The sequence below is a fragment of the Oncorhynchus keta genome, chromosome 23 (assembly GCF_023373465.1).
Source record: "Oncorhynchus keta strain PuntledgeMale-10-30-2019 chromosome 23, Oket_V2, whole genome shotgun sequence".
Taxonomy (NCBI): domain Eukaryota; kingdom Metazoa; phylum Chordata; class Actinopteri; order Salmoniformes; family Salmonidae; genus Oncorhynchus; species Oncorhynchus keta.
The window spans coordinates 35,390,576-35,411,226 of record NC_068443.1 but is presented as its reverse complement, the minus strand read 5'-3'; the positions used below and the strand labels follow the sequence as shown (position 1 = coordinate 35,411,226).

General features: G+C 42.8%; 1 protein-coding gene across 10 annotated transcripts in view; it reads left to right on the top strand.

The window, feature by feature from the left end:
• dpydb (dihydropyrimidine dehydrogenase b) overlaps positions 1–20,651 on the top strand; it is a 151,863-nt gene that overhangs the window by 61,558 nt on the left and 69,654 nt on the right. For all 10 annotated transcript variants that reach the window (XM_052477102.1, XM_052477101.1, XM_052477100.1 and 7 more), the window contains exons 9-11: positions 7,178–7,285; positions 7,647–7,816; positions 11,682–11,892. In XM_052477102.1, the coding sequence (XP_052333062.1) occupies positions 7,178–7,285; positions 7,647–7,816; positions 11,682–11,892 (489 nt within the window). The remainder of the gene's footprint in view (positions 1–7,177; positions 7,286–7,646; positions 7,817–11,681; positions 11,893–20,651) is intronic.

The window sequence follows — 20,651 nt, the reverse complement described above, 5'->3', positions numbered from 1 at the left end:
CCATGCAACTTATTTGTGACATACCGTATGTGACTCGTTAAGTAAATGTTTACAAAGGGTTTGAATACTTATTGACATTTCAGCTTTTCAGTTTTCATGAAATTGAATTTTTTTCGAAATACATAAATCCACTTTAAATGTTTGTTAATTGTAACTAAACAAAATGTGGAAAATGTCAAGGGGTGTGAATACGTCCTGAAGGTACTATATATGTACAGGAGGTTGATTGACTTGATAATACACTGATGGCACCGGAGGCTCTTAAAATCTCCAGTATGCCAGCTACATAAGTCACGCACTGTGCCACGGTGCCCCTCTGCAATCACGATGAAGGGTCTGTCTGAGAGAGAGGGAGTTATCCTCTTAACACTACCTTTCCCATTTCACCAGACTGACATTTCTGTCTGTTCCATTTGGTGTTCAATGGGACTAAAGTGAGACAGAGCTACTTACTGCACAGTACTTACTGTAGCAATGAATGCTGTAGTGAAACCCACAGTTGTAGTGCTCTATCTTTCTGTCTTTGTCTACTTCATATATTTATCTGCCAGACCAGGTCCCTATTATTCAAGTCACAAGGTCCAAGTCTCAAGTTGATTCCCAAGTAGAATGGGTTCCCAAGTAGAATGGGTCAGATCTCGAGTCCAAGTCGTGCATTCTAAGTGCAAGTCAAGTCCAAATTGTGCATTCTAAGAACAAGTCAAGTCCAAGTCGTGCATTCTAAGAACAAGTCAAGTCCAAGTCGTGCATTCTAAGAACAAGTCAAGTCCAAGTCGTGCATTCTAAGAACAAGTCAAGTCCAAGTCGTGCATTCTAAGAACAAGTCAAGTCCAAGTCGTGCATTCTAAGAACAAGTCAAGTCCAAGTCGTGCATTCTAAGAAAAAGTCAAGTCGAGTCACAAGTTTTTTGAAGTCAAGTAAAAAATAATAATAATAATAATCTATACATGCAATAACTTGTTCAACTACAAATCTTTGTCTATTTATTGAGGCTGCCAGGCTGCCATATTTTTATTATGTGATAATACATTTTAACAACAAATTTCAAATGCATGCTTCATAAGTCAATTATACATTTGAACCAGTTTCATACCAACAGACCAGTAGGCCAACGCTAGTAATTGTGGCGTGATGCCACATTGCTGGTGAGCTTACAAGGTAAACAGTAAATATTCTTGATCACCAAACAATTTTTTGGAGCTGCATGTTTAGTCATGGCAGTTCTCTCTCTACGATTGGATGTTTGTGCTGCACCCGGTTCTATATCTGTACAGCAAATCAGCAATATGTTCGCTAGCTCAGTGGTTCTCAAACCTTTTGACCTGCGACCCCTAAAAAGGAGTGGTGCAAAGCTGGCGACCACCCGCGCAAACACGTGCAATCGCTGCTTAAATGTAGCTTGACGTTACAGCCAAAGTCGCACGTGAGGACACTGAGGTCTGGTAATGTTAGGAACTCAGTCGGGGTCTCAATTGTTGAAAGTTAGAATAGTAGAATACACAATGTGCCATTTCAAAATTGAGTTGTGCATCGACCGTTTTCCTCTTGTTATGTATATGTCACACACTGAGTCACTCAGTTAGCCCATGTCCGTATTTTGTTTTGATTGTTATTAGTCTAGTTAGTCTAGTTAATCTAAACGCATTAATCATGGCCGAATACCGACCAGACACGCAAGGCACGAGCCCAGGGGCCCTAACATCCAGGGGTCCCCCCATTGATTTTTTTTAGTCACTCTCACTCAATAGACAGTGTTACCACCACAAACGTTAGAATATAAAACAAGCTGTGTATGACAGGAAGTGGAACTCTAAGAGAGAACACCATTTTTCCCCACCCCATGGCAAAATGTGTAGGATTGCATGAATTTAGCTGTAAAACTGCAGCAACAAAAAGTTCTGTAAAGCAAAGATATTTGTTTACCTTTTGTTATTTAAATACTTTTTCTGCAAACAGAACCATCTCCATGTATTAAATTATAGTGTTTAATGAGTTAACGTGAGGTAATAATGTGTAGCGGCTAATTGTATAGCTCATAGGCTGTGTGTTTGTGGATGAACTGAGGTGATGAAACTACAGCAACCATTTTGATAATGGTTGGGGTCATTTTTTTTGCTGTTCTCCAAATAGCATTTTAGATTTTTTGAAATTGTATAGAAATGCAGTAAATTAGCTTGTACTTTCTTAAAATGTATTGAAATGGGACTTACACCCTGGCTACGGCCCTGATTTGCTGTGGAGGTTGCAGAAGACGGATGTAAAACCTGCACCACGCGCTATCACTTTGGAGGGCCGCTTGCCTACAGGAGTTCTCATTGCCAACTGAATATCCCCTCCTGTCTTCCTCACAAATATCCATATTTTTTTTCAGGTGCGATGGTGTGGCTACTGTCTAGGCTACTGTCTAGGCTACTGTCTATGGCTGCGTGGAGAGTAATCCACAGAGACTGTGTTGTAAAACCTGGCTAGATCCTTTCAAGTCATCAATTTCAAGTCATAGTTGAGTCCAGTATATTGAGGCTTCAAGCCCAAGTCAAGTCTCAAGTCATTTTATTTTCTATCAAGTCGAGTCTCAAGTCATTACATTTGTAACTTGAGTCCAAGTCATGTGACTCGAGTCCCAAGTCATGAGACTCGAGTCCCAAGTCATGTGACTCGAGTCCCAAGTTACGGGACTCGAGTCCACACCTCTGTTATCTGCCTCATTAGTTTTTCTCTCCTTTCTTTTTTGTCTCCCTCATTCTCGTAACAAGACAGTATAACAAGGGACTTCATTCTCACTTCTATATAGTCTCCTGTTGCCGCTGTCACTTTCCTTCTCTTCCTCTGCACAGTCTGGTGACCATAGTTAACAGTATGGCTCCTTATCTCATGAAATACCTTGTTCTTACTCACACAAGTGAAGGGAGATGCTAGACGGAAGTCATTTGGTTTCAAATGAAATTCTATATTTAGAGATATAAGAGAATACACTCTGCCATGCCTATATTGATTTGATTTTAGGAAATTCAAATAACCCTGGTGGGAGGCCTAGCTATGTGGTGTGTGTGCCTTTCCTTTATTGTAATGAAAAGAAGCTGCATAGTATTTGTTATGTTTGGAACCTTTTGGTGCGTGGCTTGGTAATTAGAGCATGGAGTTACCTTTCAACTATTCGGGGATTTCTCTTTTTTCTTCTCTCGTAGCAGAACGTGAAGAAATTGGAATTCAGAAAGAAAATGAAAGAGTCGTGTTTCTGTGAATTTTTTTTTTACCAGTTCTGTTTTTTATTCTAAATGTCAAAACCCCTGCTGAGATTGACATGCAAATGTTTCCCACTGTTCAGAATGTTAGAGCAGGTTGAAGAGCAAAGGGTTATTTCTCTGGCAGTTAAGTGCGCTGGCTAACACGTGCAGTGTTTTACCTACCACTGTTGTTGTGTTGCTGATGGTCCTGATGGTGGTTATAGCAGTGGAATCTTTGTGTGAGTCGCTCTCTTGTTCCAATTGTTCAAAGCTCAAGATCCTTTCTCAGATGGTGCTTTTCCCAAAATGGCTTGCTTCAAAGGCATAAAGCCAGGCAGATTGTATAGACTACAAATTCTGCAATGCACACAATATTACTTTGCTACGAACCAATGTCATTTCCCATAAAAACAAGCTTTTGATGGGAGCTCTTCTTCTCAACAGTGAGGTTCAAAGGAAGTACACTGATGTGCTGTGGCTGGAAATAGCATGAAAGAGGTGCATTAAGGACATCAAATTAAGAAAAAGAGCCTTTGGTGTAAAAAATAAATAAATAAAGTCCATCGAACAGGTTTCGAGCAGGTATGGAGGGGCTGCTGTTTTTGACAAATATTGTTGTTACTGTGCACCACAAAAATAGTCAAAATGTGGTTATGAACAGACGTTATGCTTACCGTATAGCCTTACTAAACATAGCCCATAGCATAAAATGAGTTGTTTTTTAGTGTAACAAAACATACAGTACATAGTAGCTGTTCACACAAGGCCAGTGACACGCCCAATACTCTTGGGTACCTGACCTGACAGAACTACAGAGAAATTACAGTAACGTTACAGTAGTATCACTACTCTCTTTCCTGTTTCCCCACCGTCAGCCAAAGCCACAGTGGGCGATAGTTCATGATAAACGAGGGCTGGCCAAGCACTGAGAGACAAGAGACAAAGAGAGAGAGAGATATTCAGAGTGAGCGAGAAGCCACTTGAAAGGCGATGATGTATGACCCTCAGAGGCATTACCTCCCTTCACTTCAGAATCTCTCCGCCCGACTCCGGAGCCAAAGCACCTTTCCCCAGTCAAATGGGATGCACACACCTGAAAAATGAGATGGCATTACTTATGAAGTAGATGTCACCGGCAGTGGTGTTATTGTGAAAGTCCACTTTGTCATTCCCTTCTTAGCATTTTTCTTCTTTTTTTCATTTTATTTATCTTGGCACAGAATGCAAATGGACACCCTGGTGTATAAAACCAACTGAGTGAGCATGGAGCATCTGTCAGTGTTGCCACAGAGGAGGGTGACCGTGCTGTTACTCTGCTGGAGGATCTCTCTGTCCTAAGCACAGTTAGCAGTGGCACATTGTGTTATGTTCTCTAGTACAATAGGTAGGTAAGTCTACATACTAGACACGGTTATGTATTTTAATTACTGTTCTTTTGTTGAAAAGTATATAGACATGTAACACTCTTAGAGTTCCACTTCCTGTCCTCCCGAGCTTGTTTTATACACTAACGCTTGTGTTGGTAACATCGTCTAACGAACTGCTCGTAGAAAAAGTGTTACCAGGTTCCTTGAAGATGGTGCTATACCAAAAGAAGGTGAAGAAATATCACTTGGACAGATGTTGTTACGGACACTGTCGTCTCTGTTTGATAAGTGATATACCGTATGTGTGTTAAAGCATTCAGAGTTACCCAGGGGGTAATTGAGTTCTTTGTCAGGAAATTGCCTTTGCAGCAACAGACACGACTAAAATCCAGTTTGCTTCGTATACAGTTATTTGTCTGAAGGACAAACGTCATCCTTTGTAGTTTCAGCAATACTTTATTTGATAAAACATTTTAAAAAACATTTCCAGAATTATGCCTTCTTTCTAACGCTTGTGTTCTGAATGAGGTGAATCTCAGGTTGTCTTTCTTTGAATAAACTATGATATTTAACATCATTAATATTTGTTCCTAATAACTGAAACCCCAGGCAAGGTTTTTAAATTTAAACTGCAGATTATTTTGTACAAAACGATAACTGCATGGAATTTAATTGCAACATAAAAGGGCGTTGGGGGTTAACATTTTGGATTGTTTATGTATTTGAGAAAGGTTTGTCAAGTAATGAATAAAGGATGAAGGAAAGGAAATATTTGCAGCATTGATAGATAACATAAAAAAACACTCACAGAAATATACCATCGCAATCGAAAATTTACCTGCCATGGTTATCCAGTCTTCCTATTTGATTTGAAGAAATAAATTGAACAAGAATATGTACATAAAGAGATCGGATTGGTTCTTAGTGACCTTTGACATTGTAAATGACAGCACACACATGCAGTCAGCGCTACCAAGTGACTCTGGGTTCTGAGGTAATCATCCAGATTGACCTTCCAGCATTGATGTACTATCACTCACAGCCCATCAATCACCGTTTATCACTATTCATCACTACTCATCAACCAGTAATTGGCACAGTCAATACAATTAACACAACACCTTTTTTTTATCTATAAGCTATTCATATTGTATGTAAAAAATAAATATATATATATATATTAAAAGGGAAAATTGGACAAAATTTGATTGAACATGTCTTTGATTATAAACTTCTTAGAGGTAATGTATTCTAGCAGTCAAGAATACCTAGCATAGGATAAAGTAATCCTTCTCACCCCCCCCCCCCCTTAAAAGATTTAGATGCACTATTGTAAAGTGGCTGTTCCACTGGATGTCATAAGGTGAATGCACCAATTTGTAAGTCGCTCTGGATAAGAGCGTCTGCTAAATGACTTAAATGTAAATGTAAATGTAAGTAAAAATAGCATTCCCTTTTTTGCAATCATTTACACTGTGCACTGACGATTGAACATGGCAACTGTCGAGAATGCACTCTGTCTGAAATGTAATGACAGAGCAGAAATGAGTATTCCATGGTATTTGTGGAGCACCCCCCCTCGTGTTTGGGAAACCCTACATAGAGTATAATGAACACTGAGTGTACAAAACATTAAGAACAGGCGCTCTTTTCATGACAGACTGACCAGGGGAATCCAAGTGAAAGTGATCCTTCATGTCACTTGTTACATCCAGAGAAGACTTTTAATTTTTGGAGGAAAAAGCCTTGAGAAAATGAAGACATGGATTGTGTATGTGTGCCATTCGGAGGGTGAATGAGCAAGACAAAAGATTGAAGTGCCTTTGAACGGGGTATGGTAGCAGGTGCCAGGCGCACCAGTTTGAGAGTGTCAAGAACTGCAACGCTGCTGGGTTTTTCACACTCAACAATTTCCCATGTGTATCAAGAATAGCCCACCACCCAAAGGACATCCAGCCAACTTGATATAACTGTGTGAAGCATTGGCGACAACTCAGTATTTGGAAGGTGTTCGTCATGTTTTGGACATTCAGAGTATATTATAGCTATGTCGTTTGAGGACTATAAGATAACAGTATTCCCTGGTTATTGCTCCAGTTCATAAGTGGGCCGTTATTGGCTCTCATTGGCTCAATCGCAAGGTACTAGAGAATCCCATTGTATATTTTACAACGATTATAACCCTACATCATGAAAATGATTAACCAAGAGATTATTAGTCTGTAATTCTGATTTACTGGTCCACTTCTCTCACTGGAATAATTTATCGATTCAAATGGTGGGTTTTATGAACACGAGTTTGACTATTACTGTCCTCATCTCATAATGAAGGGGCTTATGAAAGTCATATTGAACACATAGATTCAGTGCAATATTGACAAATGTTTTTTCCTCACTACATTGTCGTGATCTGTTCAAATCCAATTTTGTATAATTTACTCCAGGAGTTCAGTATTAATGGTGGAGGGGGGGTAATCAACAAATCAACAATGACTTAATGTTGGAAATGGTTGGGTTCCAGGGATGGATAGATATGTCTGCTATGTTAACTGGCTCATTCTTGGTGATGGTTTTGGTTTGGAACAGGTCTGCCCCAGGCAAACAAGGCTAAGATCTTCCAGGGGCTGACAGTGGACCAGGGATTCTACACATCCAAGGACTTCCTGCCACTGGTGGCCAAGGCCAGTAAAGCCGGTACGTCTTAAAGGAAATGATCAAGAAAGTGACTTCCATAGTCACACAGAATTAGGTACTCTTGTCATTGTGTACCGTAGGTGTGTACTTGGAGACTAAAATAAATGAAATCAGATGCCTGTCTGACAATCAAAAATGTCGCAGTCAGTTCAGGAATAATACATGTTCAGACAGCAAACGTATATCAGTACTACTGATATAAAAACATGCTTGGCGTTTGGAAGCGTAAGAGCAGGGTAAAAGAGCTACCTGGTTTTATTGCTCTCTCTTTCCTCTCCCCAACCTCCCTCTGTCCATCACGGTCTCTGTCTCTCTCTCTCTGTTTTCTCTCCCTTGTCCTCCCCCACTCTCTCTCCCTCAGGCATGTGCAGCTGTAAGTCTCAACTGCCCGAGCTCCGTGGCGTGGTCATTGTCTTAGGTGCCGGTGATACTGCGTTCGACTGTGCCACCTCTGCCCTGCGCTGCGGTGCCCGCCGGGTCTTTGTGGTCTTCAGGAAGGGCTTCACTAACATCCGTGCCGTCCCCGAAGAGGTGGATATGGAGCTAGCGCTTCTCAGACCCTGGCTTTAGTTGTTTAGTTGTTTCTGACCCATGCTCCTTTGACCACAGTATTGATTGTGACCACATACTCTGAGATGCTTTTTGAAAACAGGCCCTGGGCAGCATTATAACTTGAGATTTATTTTAGCCCAAACTCTTCCTTTGATTTGAGTGCATGAATTATGCAGTAGAGTTATACATACCGGTCTCAAGTTAGAACGTGTCCCTAAAAGCATACACCTAGAACCTGACCACGCTCACTTACTCACAAATGTTTTTCTGATTGTTGTATAGTGAGAGGAAGCTTATGGTGGCTTTAGTCTTCCCTTTATATTAGCTCATGGCCATTCACATTGTCCTTCGTCTTATCTGGGAAAAAGTCTGAAAAAGTAATACAACTTATTGCACTGTAAAAAATGTCTTACTTGGTTAATTGAAAGAAAAAGAAAAAACAACTTGAGTGGATTATGAAACTGGAATTTTCCCACAAAACAATAATATATATTTTTTAAGACTTATCATTCTGAACAATCACTTTAAACATTTTCTTATTTATTGAACATTTATTTAACGAGGCAAGTCAGTTAAGAACACATTCTTATTTACAATGACGGCCTCCCCCGGCCAAACCCTAACCCGGACGACGATGAGCTGCCCTTATGGGACTCCCAATCACAGCCGGTTGTGATGTCAGTAGCCTTGATACCATGGAAACAGAAAGAACATAATAAAAAATAATGATACTAAGAAAGTTAGGTCATTTAAAGTGAGTTTCAAACATACGGTACATACAGTGCCTTCCGAAAGTATTTATATCTCTTGACTTAATACACATTTTGTTGTGTTACAGCCTGAATTCAAAATGGATTCAATGGATTTTTTCCCCCATCACCCGTCGACACACAATACATCATAATGACTTAGGAATTTATGCCTTTCCTAGGCACACTTTTCCTACGCACTTCTCACTATTTGGTAGTCGGACTTATCTTATTCAGTCCCATAACGGGCTCTGCAGTTGTGGCTACCTTTCGGGCTCTGAATAAATATAATTAAACCGCTGAAAACTCTCCCACTTGCCGGCCAACAGATTTTCTCATGCGGTTTCACATTGGAAAAGGGGCCACAATTCATGCCATTGTTGATGTGATTTTCAGTTTGTCTCCAGGGATCTTAAAGAAAAATGATCTAAAACAATTGCTATGTGTATTTACAATCCCCGTCTCCATACAGATGACTAATTTACCTAGCTCTTATCAATAGCTCTTATTCATTTATAAATTACAGTGCATGGAGAATGTTGTTATGTCTGGCGGGGAAAAAAGAAAGATGCTTTTTCCACTTGGAACTGACTGGTTCGCGCCAGCTTATTTATGGTTCCCTCTGACCTTAAGTCAAAGTCAGAATACGACGTATTCTGTAGACACACCTCTGCCACGCCTTCATTTATTCGAACTCCACCTCTAACGAATAGTGGGTGAATAGCATGCTATTCTCATGCTTAAGTTCAAAGTCAGAATACTTATTGAGAAAAGCTCATTAAAAAAAAGGAATTACGTTCCATTTACACACCTTTAACTCAGGTCGGAATCGGGGCCTAAGCGCTTTCCACACCTGGATTGTGCATCATCTGCCCAGTTTTTTTTTTCAAAATTCTTTAGGCTTTGTCAAGTTGGCTGTTGATTATTACCAAGCAAACATTTTCAGGTCTTGACATAGATTTTAAAGCAGATCTAAGTCAAAACTGTAACTCAGGAAAATTCACTGTCTTCTTGGTAAGCAACTTGTGTAGATTTGGCCTTGTGTTCTAGGTTATTGTCCTGCTGAAAGGGGAACTCATCTCCCAGTGACTGGTGGAAAGCAGACTAAACCAGGTTTTCCTCTAAGCCTGTGCTTAGTTCCATTACATTTCTTTTTTATCCTGAAAAACTCCCCAGTCCTTAACGATTACAAGCAAACCCATAACATGATGCAGCCAACATTGTGCTTAAAAATATGGAATGTGGTACTCAGTAATGTGTTGTATTTGATTTACCCCAAACATAACTATGTGTTCATGACAAAAAGTTCATTGCGGTGCCACAATTTTTGCTAATTTAGTACTAATTTAGTGCCTTGTTACAAACAGGATGCATGTTGTGTAATATTTTGTATTAGAATACAAGCTTCCTTCTCTTCACTCTGTCAACTAGGTTAGTAATTGTGGAGTAACTACAATGTTGTTGATTCATCCACAATTTTCTCCAATCAGAGCCATTAAACTCTGTTTTAAAGTCACCATTGGCCTCATGGTGAAATCCCTTCCTCTCCGGCAACGAAGGACACCTGTATCTTTGTATTGACTAGGTGTGTTGATACACCATCCAAAGTGCCATTAACTTCACCATATAATATTCAATGCTATTTTCTTTTTAACCATCTACCAATAGGTGCCGTGCTTTGCGAGGCATTGGAAAACCTCCCTGGTCTTTGTGGTTGAATCTGTTTGAAATCCATGCAACTGATGTGACATTTTTACTCTTGAACATATTTAAGCTTGCCATAACAAAGGGCTTGAATACTTGACTCAAGACATGTCAGATGTATTTTTAATTTGTAGGGGTGTGAATGTGAATACTTTCCGAAGGCACTCACATAGCTGTATAGGCCTCAAACATACGTAACATCGATTATTATAGAACAGAGACATCGAACCTCTGTTTTTGTCCGTTAAACTTTTTTTTTTGCGGCCAAGGTTTTTATACCAGGGGTGGCAGTGAGGTGACTATACCGCGTGAGCCCAGGATTTTGAACTCATTTGCTTAACAGCAGCAGGGGGGAACGATGGCCATTATAGCAGCCTGTCTATCCCCTTACTGTGCACCGCTGTGGACAGACACAGTAATTAGACCTGTGTCGTTGACTGGTTTTAAGCTGCTCTGCGGAATTCCTCAAGTTTGATCATGAATTCAAAGAAAGCCATAGCTGGGGGAATGGGAGAAAGATGTGAAAATTGCCTCTGGATGAACATAAATAGCCTGTAAATAAGGTCTGTCTTTGTTTTGGGTTATCAACAGATTCAGCGATTCAGAGGTTTTGACCTTACCCCTCCAGTTGATGTCCACCCCCCCCCCCCGCGCAGACATGTAATTAGCATAATAAAACAAATCCCCATGAAAATCAGTGTTTCAGAGATATCTGTTTTCTGGCATATGGGCTGAGTCAATTTGTCGGCCTTTGCATCTGTGAAGAAAAGTGGCAGAACCTACAGCGGTGTTTGTCAGACCAGGAGACGTCCCCAAAATCTCATAGAAACATCTATCGTTCATACCGTTTGGCCTACAAAATGAATACCCCTCTATGGATAGACGAGACTTTCACAAACACGATACTGTTCTTCATTTTGCTCTGTGATCCCCCCCCCACAAGCTTCGCAGACTCAACGGACTTGTCTGAAGTCAGTACTGCCGATGTGCCAACTTGTGTGTAGCGTTCGAACGGTTTGAGCGACCAACTAATATGACCTCTATATGAAAAGTGTGGTGTATAGAAAAAAAACAGAATTCTATAGTAAGCGCTACTCGATCGAGGCAAACTACAGTATAGTACAAGTTTACTACAGAATTCTATAGTAAGTACTGTATTTTTTTATGTGGCTACAGGGGTCTGTAAATTCAAAAAGCTAAATTATCCTTGGTATGGGCCATGTTAAAACAATTCCAAATATTTGCTTAGTAGAAACCCAGCCCCGGGCCCTTAGACTAAACGTCTTTTGTCATGTTTCTAAACACATGTCATCCTTGAAAGTTCTGCAGGCTGTGAAGTTGGGAACTTAGGATAATATAAAAATTAAAATTAAAATTCTCCATTTCCTCAGATGGAGCTGGCCAAGGAGGAGAAGTGTGAGTTTCTTCCCTTCCTGTTCCCCCGTGAGGTCATCATGAAGAACGGCCGAGTGGCCGGCCTGCAGTTCTGCCGCACCGAGCAGACGGAGCGCGGCGATTGGCTGGAGGACGAGGACCAGATCGTCCGGCTCAAAGCCGATTATATCATCAGCGCCTTCGGCTCCATGCTGACTGACCCTCAAAGTAACGTTTGATAGAAGGCGAATCAGGTCTGACAGAAGGGGAATGTTCAAACATGCCCCCTTCATTGAAGTACCCTTAGAAGTGACTGTTGAAGGATTGCCCTGATAAAAGAGAATACCTACATAACTGGCAGAGTACTGGCAGAATGTTGATGATCAGACCCTAAATATGCATTACATTAAAATACATAACAATACATTACGTTAAAATACAGCTCCACTTTAGGTGTGGTCTAATCAAGATTTCTCAGTCGCCGAACACCTCTACACTAAACGTACCATACAAGAACGTGCCAGGCATTTCATCCAAATCCACACTGACCTCGCATTAAGTGATCTCTGTCATCTGTGGCAGCCAAGGTCTTGTAAGAGATTAGCTACAGTGTTAGTGCCCCAGCAGACAGCCTGCCGGGACAGGGCACTCATCGCTCTCCCCAGAATCCATTCTCCATACTTCCCTTTGACTGTATGGTGGCCTGTCACGTATCTGGAAACTCTGTATGGGATTTCTTTCACACCAATCTATAGAGAAATAGAGCATTCAGAGGTGTCAAATGTCATTTCTGGAGAGCCAGTGGGGGTGCATGTTTTTGTTATAACCAAGCACTAACACACTTCATCTAGCTAATAAACAAAGAATTTGTCCTCACTAAAAACCTTTATTAGCTGAATCAGATGTGTTAGTGCTGGGCTAGAACAAAAACAAACCCCAGCCCTTTCAGGAATTGAGTTTGAGATATCTGACCTCCCTGTGGCTCCACTTATCTGTACTTATGCAGATTGTAGATTTCAGCAGGGTGTGTGGTACGAATCACCCACAGAGGGAGGAGGGCTGGTTTTACAACCCATAAGCTGGAGAAAAAAAAATATATATATTTCACCTTTATTTAACCAGGTAGGCTAGTTGAGAACAAGTTCTCATTTGCAACTGCGACCTGGCCAAGATAAAGCATAGCAGTGTGAGCAGACAACACAAAGTTACACATGGAGTAAACAATTAACAAGTCAATAACACAATAGGAAGAAAAAAAAAGTGGAGTCTATATATATTGTGTGCAAAAAGCATGAGGTAGGCAAATAATTACAATTTTGCAGATTAACACTGGAGTGATAAATGATCAGATGGTCATGTACAGGTAGAGATATTGGTGTGCAAAAGAGCAGAAAAGTAAATAAATAAAACAGTATGGGGATGAGGTAGGTAAAAATGGGTGGGCTATTTGCCGATAGACTATGTACAGCTTCAGCGATCGGTTAGCTGCTCAGATAGCAGATGTTTGAAGTTGGTGAGGGAGATAAAAGTCTCCAACTTCAGCGATTTTTGCAATTCGTTCCAGTCACAGGCAGCAGAGAACTGGAACGAAAGGCGGCCAAATAAGGTGTTGGCTTTAGGGATGATCAGTGAGATACACCTGCTGGAGAGCGTGCTACGGATGGGTGTTGCCATCGTGACCAGTGAACTGAGATAAGGCGGAGCTTTACCTAGCATGGACTTGTAGATGACCTGGAGCCAGTGGGTCTGGCGACGAATATGTAGCGAGGGCCAGCCGACTAGAGCGTACAAGTCGCAGTGGTGGGTGGTATAAGGTGCTTTAGTGACAAAACGGATGGCACAGTGATAAACTGCATCCAGTTTGCTGAGTAGAGGGTTTGAAGCAATTTTGTAGATGACATCGCCGAAGTCGAGGATCGGTAGGATAGTCAGTTTTACTAGGGTAAGTTTGGCGGCGTGAGTGAAGGAGGCTTTGTTGCGGAATAGAAAGCCGACTCTTGATTTGATTTTCGATTGGAGATGTTTGATATGAGTCTGGAAGGAGAGTTTACAGTCTAGCCAGACACCTAGGTACTTATAGATGTCCACATATTCAAGGTTGGAACCATCCAGGGTGGTGATGCTGGTCAGGCGTGCGGGTGCAGGCAGCGAACGGTTGAAAAGCATGCATTTGGTTTTACTAGCGTTTAAGAGCAGTTGGAGGCCACGGAAGGAGTGTTGTATGGCATTGAAGCTCGTTTGGAGGTTAGATAGCACAGTGTCCAGGACGGGCCGGAAGTATATAGAATGGTGTCGTCTGCGTAGAGGTGGATCAGGGAATCGCCCGCAGCAAGAGCAACATCATTGATATATACAGAAAAAAGAGTCGGCCCGAGGCTTGAACCCTGTGGCACCCCCATAGAGACTTCCAGAGGACCGGACAGCATGCCCTCCGATTTGACACACTGAACTCTGTCTGCAAAGTAATTGGTGAACCAGGCAAGGCAGTCATCTGAAAAACCGAGGCTACTGAGTCTGCCGATAAGAATATGGTGATTGACCGAGTCGAAAGCCTTCGCAAGGTCAATGAAGACGGCTGCACAGTACTGTCTTTTATCGATGGCGGTTATGATATCGTTTAGTACCTTGAGCGTGGCTGAGGTGCACCCGTGACCGGCTCGGAAACCAGATTGCACAGCGGAGAAGGTACAGTGGGATTCGAGATGGTCAGTGACCTGTTTGTTGACTTGGCTTTCGAAGACCTTAGATAGGCAGGGCAGGATGGATATAGGTCTGTAACAGTTTGGGTCCAGGGTGTCTCCCCCTTTGAAGAGGGGGATGACTGCAGCAGCTTTCCAGTCCTTGGGGATATCAGATGATATGAAAGAGAGGTTGAACAGGCTGGTAATAGGGGTTGCGACAATGGCGGCGGATAGTTTCAGAAATAGAGGGTCCAGATTGTCAAGCCCAGCTGATTTGTACGGGTCCAGGTTTTGCTTCTCTTTCAGAACATCTGCTATCTGGATTTGGGTAAAGGAGAACCTGGAGAGGCTTGGGCGAGTAGCTGCGGGGGGGGCGGATCTGTTGGCCGAGGTTGGAGTAGCCAGGCGGAAGGCATGGCCAGCCGTTGAGAAATGCTTGTTGAAGTTTTCGATAATCATGGATTTATCGGTGGTGACCGTGTTACCTAGCCTCAGTGCAATGGGCAGCTGAGAGGAGGTGCTCTTGTTCTCCATGGACTTCACAGTGTCCCAGAACTTTTTGGAGTTGGAGCTACAGGATGCAAACTTCTGCCTGAAGAAGCTGGCCTTAGCTTTCCTGACTGACTGTGTGTATTGGTTCCTGACTTCCCTGAACAGTTGCATATCGCGGGGACTGTTCGATGCTATTGCAGTCCGCCACAGGATGTTTTTGTGCTGGTCGAGGGCAGTCAGGTCTGGAGTGAACCAAGGGCTATATCTGTTCTTAGTTCTGCATTTTTTGAAAGGAGCATGCTTATCTAAAATGGTGAGGAAGTTACTTTTAAAGAATGACCAGGCATCCTCAACTGACGGGATGAGGTCAATGTCCTTCCAGGATACCCGGGCCAGGTCGATTAGAAAGGCCTGCTCACAGAAGTGTTTTAGGGAGCGTTTGACAGTGATGAGGGGTGGTCTTTGACTGCGGCTCCGTAGCGGATACAGTCAATGAGGCAGTGATCGCTGAGATCCTGGTTGAAGACAGCGGAGGTGTATTTGGAGGGCCAGTTGGTCAGGATGACGTCTATGAGGGTGCCCTTGTTTACAGATTTAGGGTTGTACCTGGTGGGTTCCTTGATGAATTGTGTGAGATTGAGGGCATCTAGCTTAGATTGTAGGACTGCCGGGGTGTTAAGCATATCCCAGTTTAGGTCACCTAACAGAACAAACTCTGAAGCTAGATGGGGGGCAATCAATTCACAAATGGTGTCCAGGGCACAGCTGGGTGCTGAGGGGGGTCGGTAAGCAGGCGGCAAAAGTGAGAGACTTATTTCTGGAGAGTAATTTTCAAGATTAGTAGTTCGAACTGTTTGGGTATGGACCTGGAAAGTATGACATTACTTTGCAGGCTATCTCTGCAGTAGACTGCAACTCCTCCCCCTTTGGCAGTTCTATCTTGACGGAAGATGTTATAGTTGGGTATGGAAATCTCAGAATTTTCGGTGGCCTTCCTGAGCCAGGATTCAGACACGGCAAGGACATCAGGGTTAGCAGAGTGTGCTAAAGCAGTGAGTAAAACAAACTTAGGGAGGAGGCTTCTGATGTTGACATGCATGAAACTAAGGCTTTTTCGATCACAGAAGTCAACAAATGAGGGTGCCTGGGGACATGTAGGGCCTGGGTTTACCTCCACATCACCCACGGAATAGAGGAGGAGTTGTATGAGGGTGCGGCTAAAGGCTATCAAAACTGGTCGCCTAGAGCGTTGGGGACAGAGAATGAAAGGAGCAGATTTCTGGGCATGATAGGATATATTCAGGGCATAATGTGCAGACAGGGGTATGGTGGGGTGCGGGTACAGCGGAGGTAAGCCCAGGCACTGGGTGATGATGAGAGAGGTTGTATCTCTGGACATGCTGGTTGTAATGGGTGAGGTCACCGCATGTGTGGGAGGTGGGACAAAGGAGTTATCAGGGGTATGAAGAGTGGATCTAGGGGCTCCATTGTAAACTAAAACAATGATAACTAACCTGAACAACAGTATACAAGGCATATTGACATTTGAGAGAGACATACAGTTATCACAGGTGTTGAATTGGGAGAGCTAGCTAAAACAGTAGCTAAAACAGTAGGTGAGACAACAACAGCTAATCAGCTAGCACAACAACAGCAGGTAAAATGGCGTAGGCTAGGCAGGGGGGGGTCGGATGAACTCCACACAGAGCCTGAGTGCGGCTGGGGCCGACAGATAAAACATAAACAAGCAGAATGGAGTACCGTGATTAATGGACAGTCTAGCACGCATCAGCTATGTAGCCAAGTGATCAGTGTCCAGGGGGGCAGCGGTGGATGGGGCAGGGAAGCTGGACTGGCGAGTGTTATCCAGGTTAAAAAAACAGTTAGCAGTGGCTAACAATGACTAAATAGCGTGTAGCTAGTTAGCTGGTTAGCTTCTGGAGGTTCTTGAGTGTGTTCTAAAAATTAAAAATAATGGCGATTCCATATCACATTGGGTGAGGCAGGTTACCGGAAGGTATAAACAAATTAAAAATCGAAAAGGGAAAGTAAATATGGGTCCAGTGAGTGTTTGGGACGCGGCGATTCAGACGGTTAGCAGGCCTGTGCTAACAAGCTAACAGTTAGTAGGCCAGGGCTAAACAAGGTAGCAGTTAGCGGACCGGGGCTAAACCAGCTAGCAGGCCGAATTATCAAGCAAGGACGTCGCGATGGGGTGAGTCTGTTTATTCCTCTTCATGCGGTGACATCGATAGACCGGTCGAGGGTCCGGATATTGTAGCCCAGGAGTATGCTTCGGTGGTAGCACAGGAGCTCTGGCCGGGCTAGCTTCAAGCTAAGTGGGTGGAAACGCTAGCCAGGAGTAATCATCCGGGGTTGCGGTTAGCTAGATAGCTAGTTGTGAAGAATCCAGCTGAAAATGTTCCGTTTGCGGTGGGAATCCGGTGGGAATCCGGGGATAAAAAATAATAGGTCCGTTATGCTCTGGTTAGAGTCGCGTTGTTCGAACTGGCGAGAGCTTTCCGAGCTAAAGGTTAGCTGATGACCGGTTAGCTGAAGACCGCTAGCAATGGTTTGCTGACTGATAGCTGGTAGCTAGCTGGTAGTTAGCTGGCTAGCTTCAGTTGAGTGGTTTCGGATCCAAAGTGTCCAAAGTAGATAGATATAAGTACTTTAGAAGAAAATAGCTACATTGGGTGAGGCGGGTTGCAGGAGAGTATTTAGAAGTTGAGGTTTAACAAAATATTTTAAAAGATATGCGAAGAAAAATATGTTTAAAAAATATAAAAAACGATATATACAAGGGACACGACAAGACGTTTGACTGCTACGCCATCTTGGAAGCCAAAATGAATGAGAGGATCGTGTTGATTATTGTGTATGTTGTTGAGATCATCCAGACTTTTTGGGTGATTGAACCTAGTCTACGGACAACCAAATATTAGCCTAAACAGGAGGCAGATATTAGAATGGTTTAGACCATTCGCTTGACAATATGTGACACTCACATACTCTATTAATACTTGCATTGATGAATCGTTGTTGAATGTCATGTATTTTGCATAATGTACAATGTGAGCTCCAAAAGTGTTGGGAGAGTGACAATTGTTGTTGTTGTTTTTGCTCTGTACTCCAGCACTTTGGATTTGAATAGGATACAATGACTATGAGGTTGAAGTGCAGACTGTCAACATTAATTTGAAGGTATTTACATCCATATCGGGTGAACTGTTTAGATATTACAGTAGTTTAGGGGACCAAAAGTATTGGGACAAATTCACTTATGTGTATTAAAGTAATCAAAAGTGTTGTATTTGGTCCCATATTCCTACAAACTTGTTGGATGCATTTGCAGTTTGTTTTGGTTGTGTTTAAGATTATTTTTGTGCACAATAGAAATGTATGGTATATCATGTAGTGTCCGTTTGGAGTCCCTTTTATTGTAAACACATGCTACAATGATTATGGATATTCCTGAATGAATCGTGAATAATGATGAGTGAGAAAGTTACATACACACAAATATCATACCCCAAGACATGCTAACCTCTCACCATTTCAATAACAGGGGAGGTTAGCAATGTTGGGGGAGGTATGATATTTGTGCGTTTGTGTATAGTCACAAGCTTGATGTATTCATTGGGTGCTATGAATATGGGACCAAATACTAAACTTTTGACTACTTTAATACACATATAAGTGAATTTGTCCCAATACTTTTGGTCCACTAAAATGGGGAGAATATACACAAAAACTGCTGTAATATCTAAACGGTTCACCCGATATGCATGAAAATACCCTCAAATTAAAGCTGATAGTCTGTACTCCAATTTAGCCTCATATGGATTGAATCATTTCAAATCAAAAGTTCTTGGAGTACAGAGCCAAAACAACAACAAAAATGATCACTGTCCCAACACTTTTGGAGCTCACTGTATGTCATATACTGTATAGTTGGCTACATAGCCTACAGGAAGGTGCCTTGACCAGTGTCTCGGTATCACTATCTGTCATCAAAAATCTCCGATACAGTGAGTTTCAACTCAGTCATTGTACAGTAAAGTATAAATGCTGATAGCAGATTAGATAGTGGCAGATAGTGGATTAATTGATAAATACCACTATATACAGTGCCTTGCGAAAGTATTTGGCCCCCTTGAACTTTGCGACCTTTTGCCACATTTCAGACTTCAAACATAAAGATATAAAACTGTATTTTTTTGTGAAGAATCAACAACAAGTGGGTCACAATCATGAAATGGAACGACATTTATTGGATATTTCAAACTTTTTTAACAAATCAAAAACTGAAAAATTGGGCGTGCAAGATTATTCAGCCCCTTTACTTTCAGTGCAGCAAACTCTCTCCAGAAGTTCAGTGAGGATCTCTGAATGATCCAATGTTGACCTAAATGACTAATGATGATAAATACAATCCACCTGTATGTAATCAAGTCTCCGTATAAATGCACCTGCACTGTGATAGTCTCAGAGGTCTGTTAAAAGCGCAGAGAGCATCATGAAGAACAAGGAACACACCAGGCAGGTCCGAGATACTGTTGTGAAGAAGTTTAAAGCCGGATTTGTCACGGTTCATGAATCCACTGCCTCTCTTTCTCTCTCTCTCTCTCTCCCGTGTTTGTGTGGGCGTGGTTCCCAATCTCGGCCTGATTGTCTGCTCCAGCTGGAACCACTTATCTTCCCTTTATATGTTCTGTAACCAGTGTTTCTTGTTGTCAGATCGTTGTTACTTCCCTGAGGTTGTGTCGTGTGTCTGTGCTCTTCTCTCGCCGCCCTTGTGTGGATTATCTGCTGTGCTCCTTCCTACCCATCCGGACACACTCCCCTGGATTTCTCAGCACGCTATCATTGGAAGATGCGCCCTAGTCCCTGGGTCGGATTCTGTCTGAGTACAGTCTGTCTGTCCTGTTGCTGTTGTAACTGTAGTCATTAAACCATCGTTGCTTGCATCTTGCATCCGCCTCTGTATTGTCACAGAACGATCTGACCATACCATGGATGCAGCGAGTTCAACGAGTCTGACCGAATTCATTTCCCGCAGTATCACGAGAATGGATCAACAAGAGGAGAACATCTCCAGCACAGATCGGGCAGTACAAGCCCTTGCGACGCAGGTATCCCAGCTGATCCAACAATTACAACATCTGAGGGGTTCCGCTGCGCCACCTACACCGGCAGTTCAACCCGCCCCGCCAGAGCCGGATTCCCAGCTAGAGCCACGGCTACCGACACCAGAGGTTATTCAGGTGATCCTGACTATTGCAGAGCCTTTCTTACGAGATGTTCCATGCATTTCTCGTTGCAGCCACGGACCTTCAATCGTGAACAGTCTAAGGTAGCATTCATACTCACACTGCTATCAGGCAAAGCGGCTCTTTGGGGAACGGTGTGGGCGAACCAGGACCCATGCTGCACCTCTTTCCAGACACTCTCCGAGGAGATGAGAAGGGTCTTGATCGGGCCGTGGCGGGTAGGGAGGCGGCCAGACTACTCGCTGACCTTCGCCAAGGAGACCGTTCAGTATCGGAATACTCCATCAATTCCGCACTCTGGCCGCAGAGTGTCAGTGGAACGAGGAGGCGCAGTGGGACATGTTCCTGCATGGGCTGGAGGACCGGATCCAAGGAGATTTATGTTCTGGACCTACCCAGGAGTTTAAATGGACTAGTGGAACTAGCCTTGGGTCGGCGCTCGTCTGAGTCGTATTGGCCGCCGAGCATGCCCTAACAGACCATATAACGACACGGAGGCGGGCATGCCAGCGGCGGGAACACGGCCAGTTCAGCCTCCGCT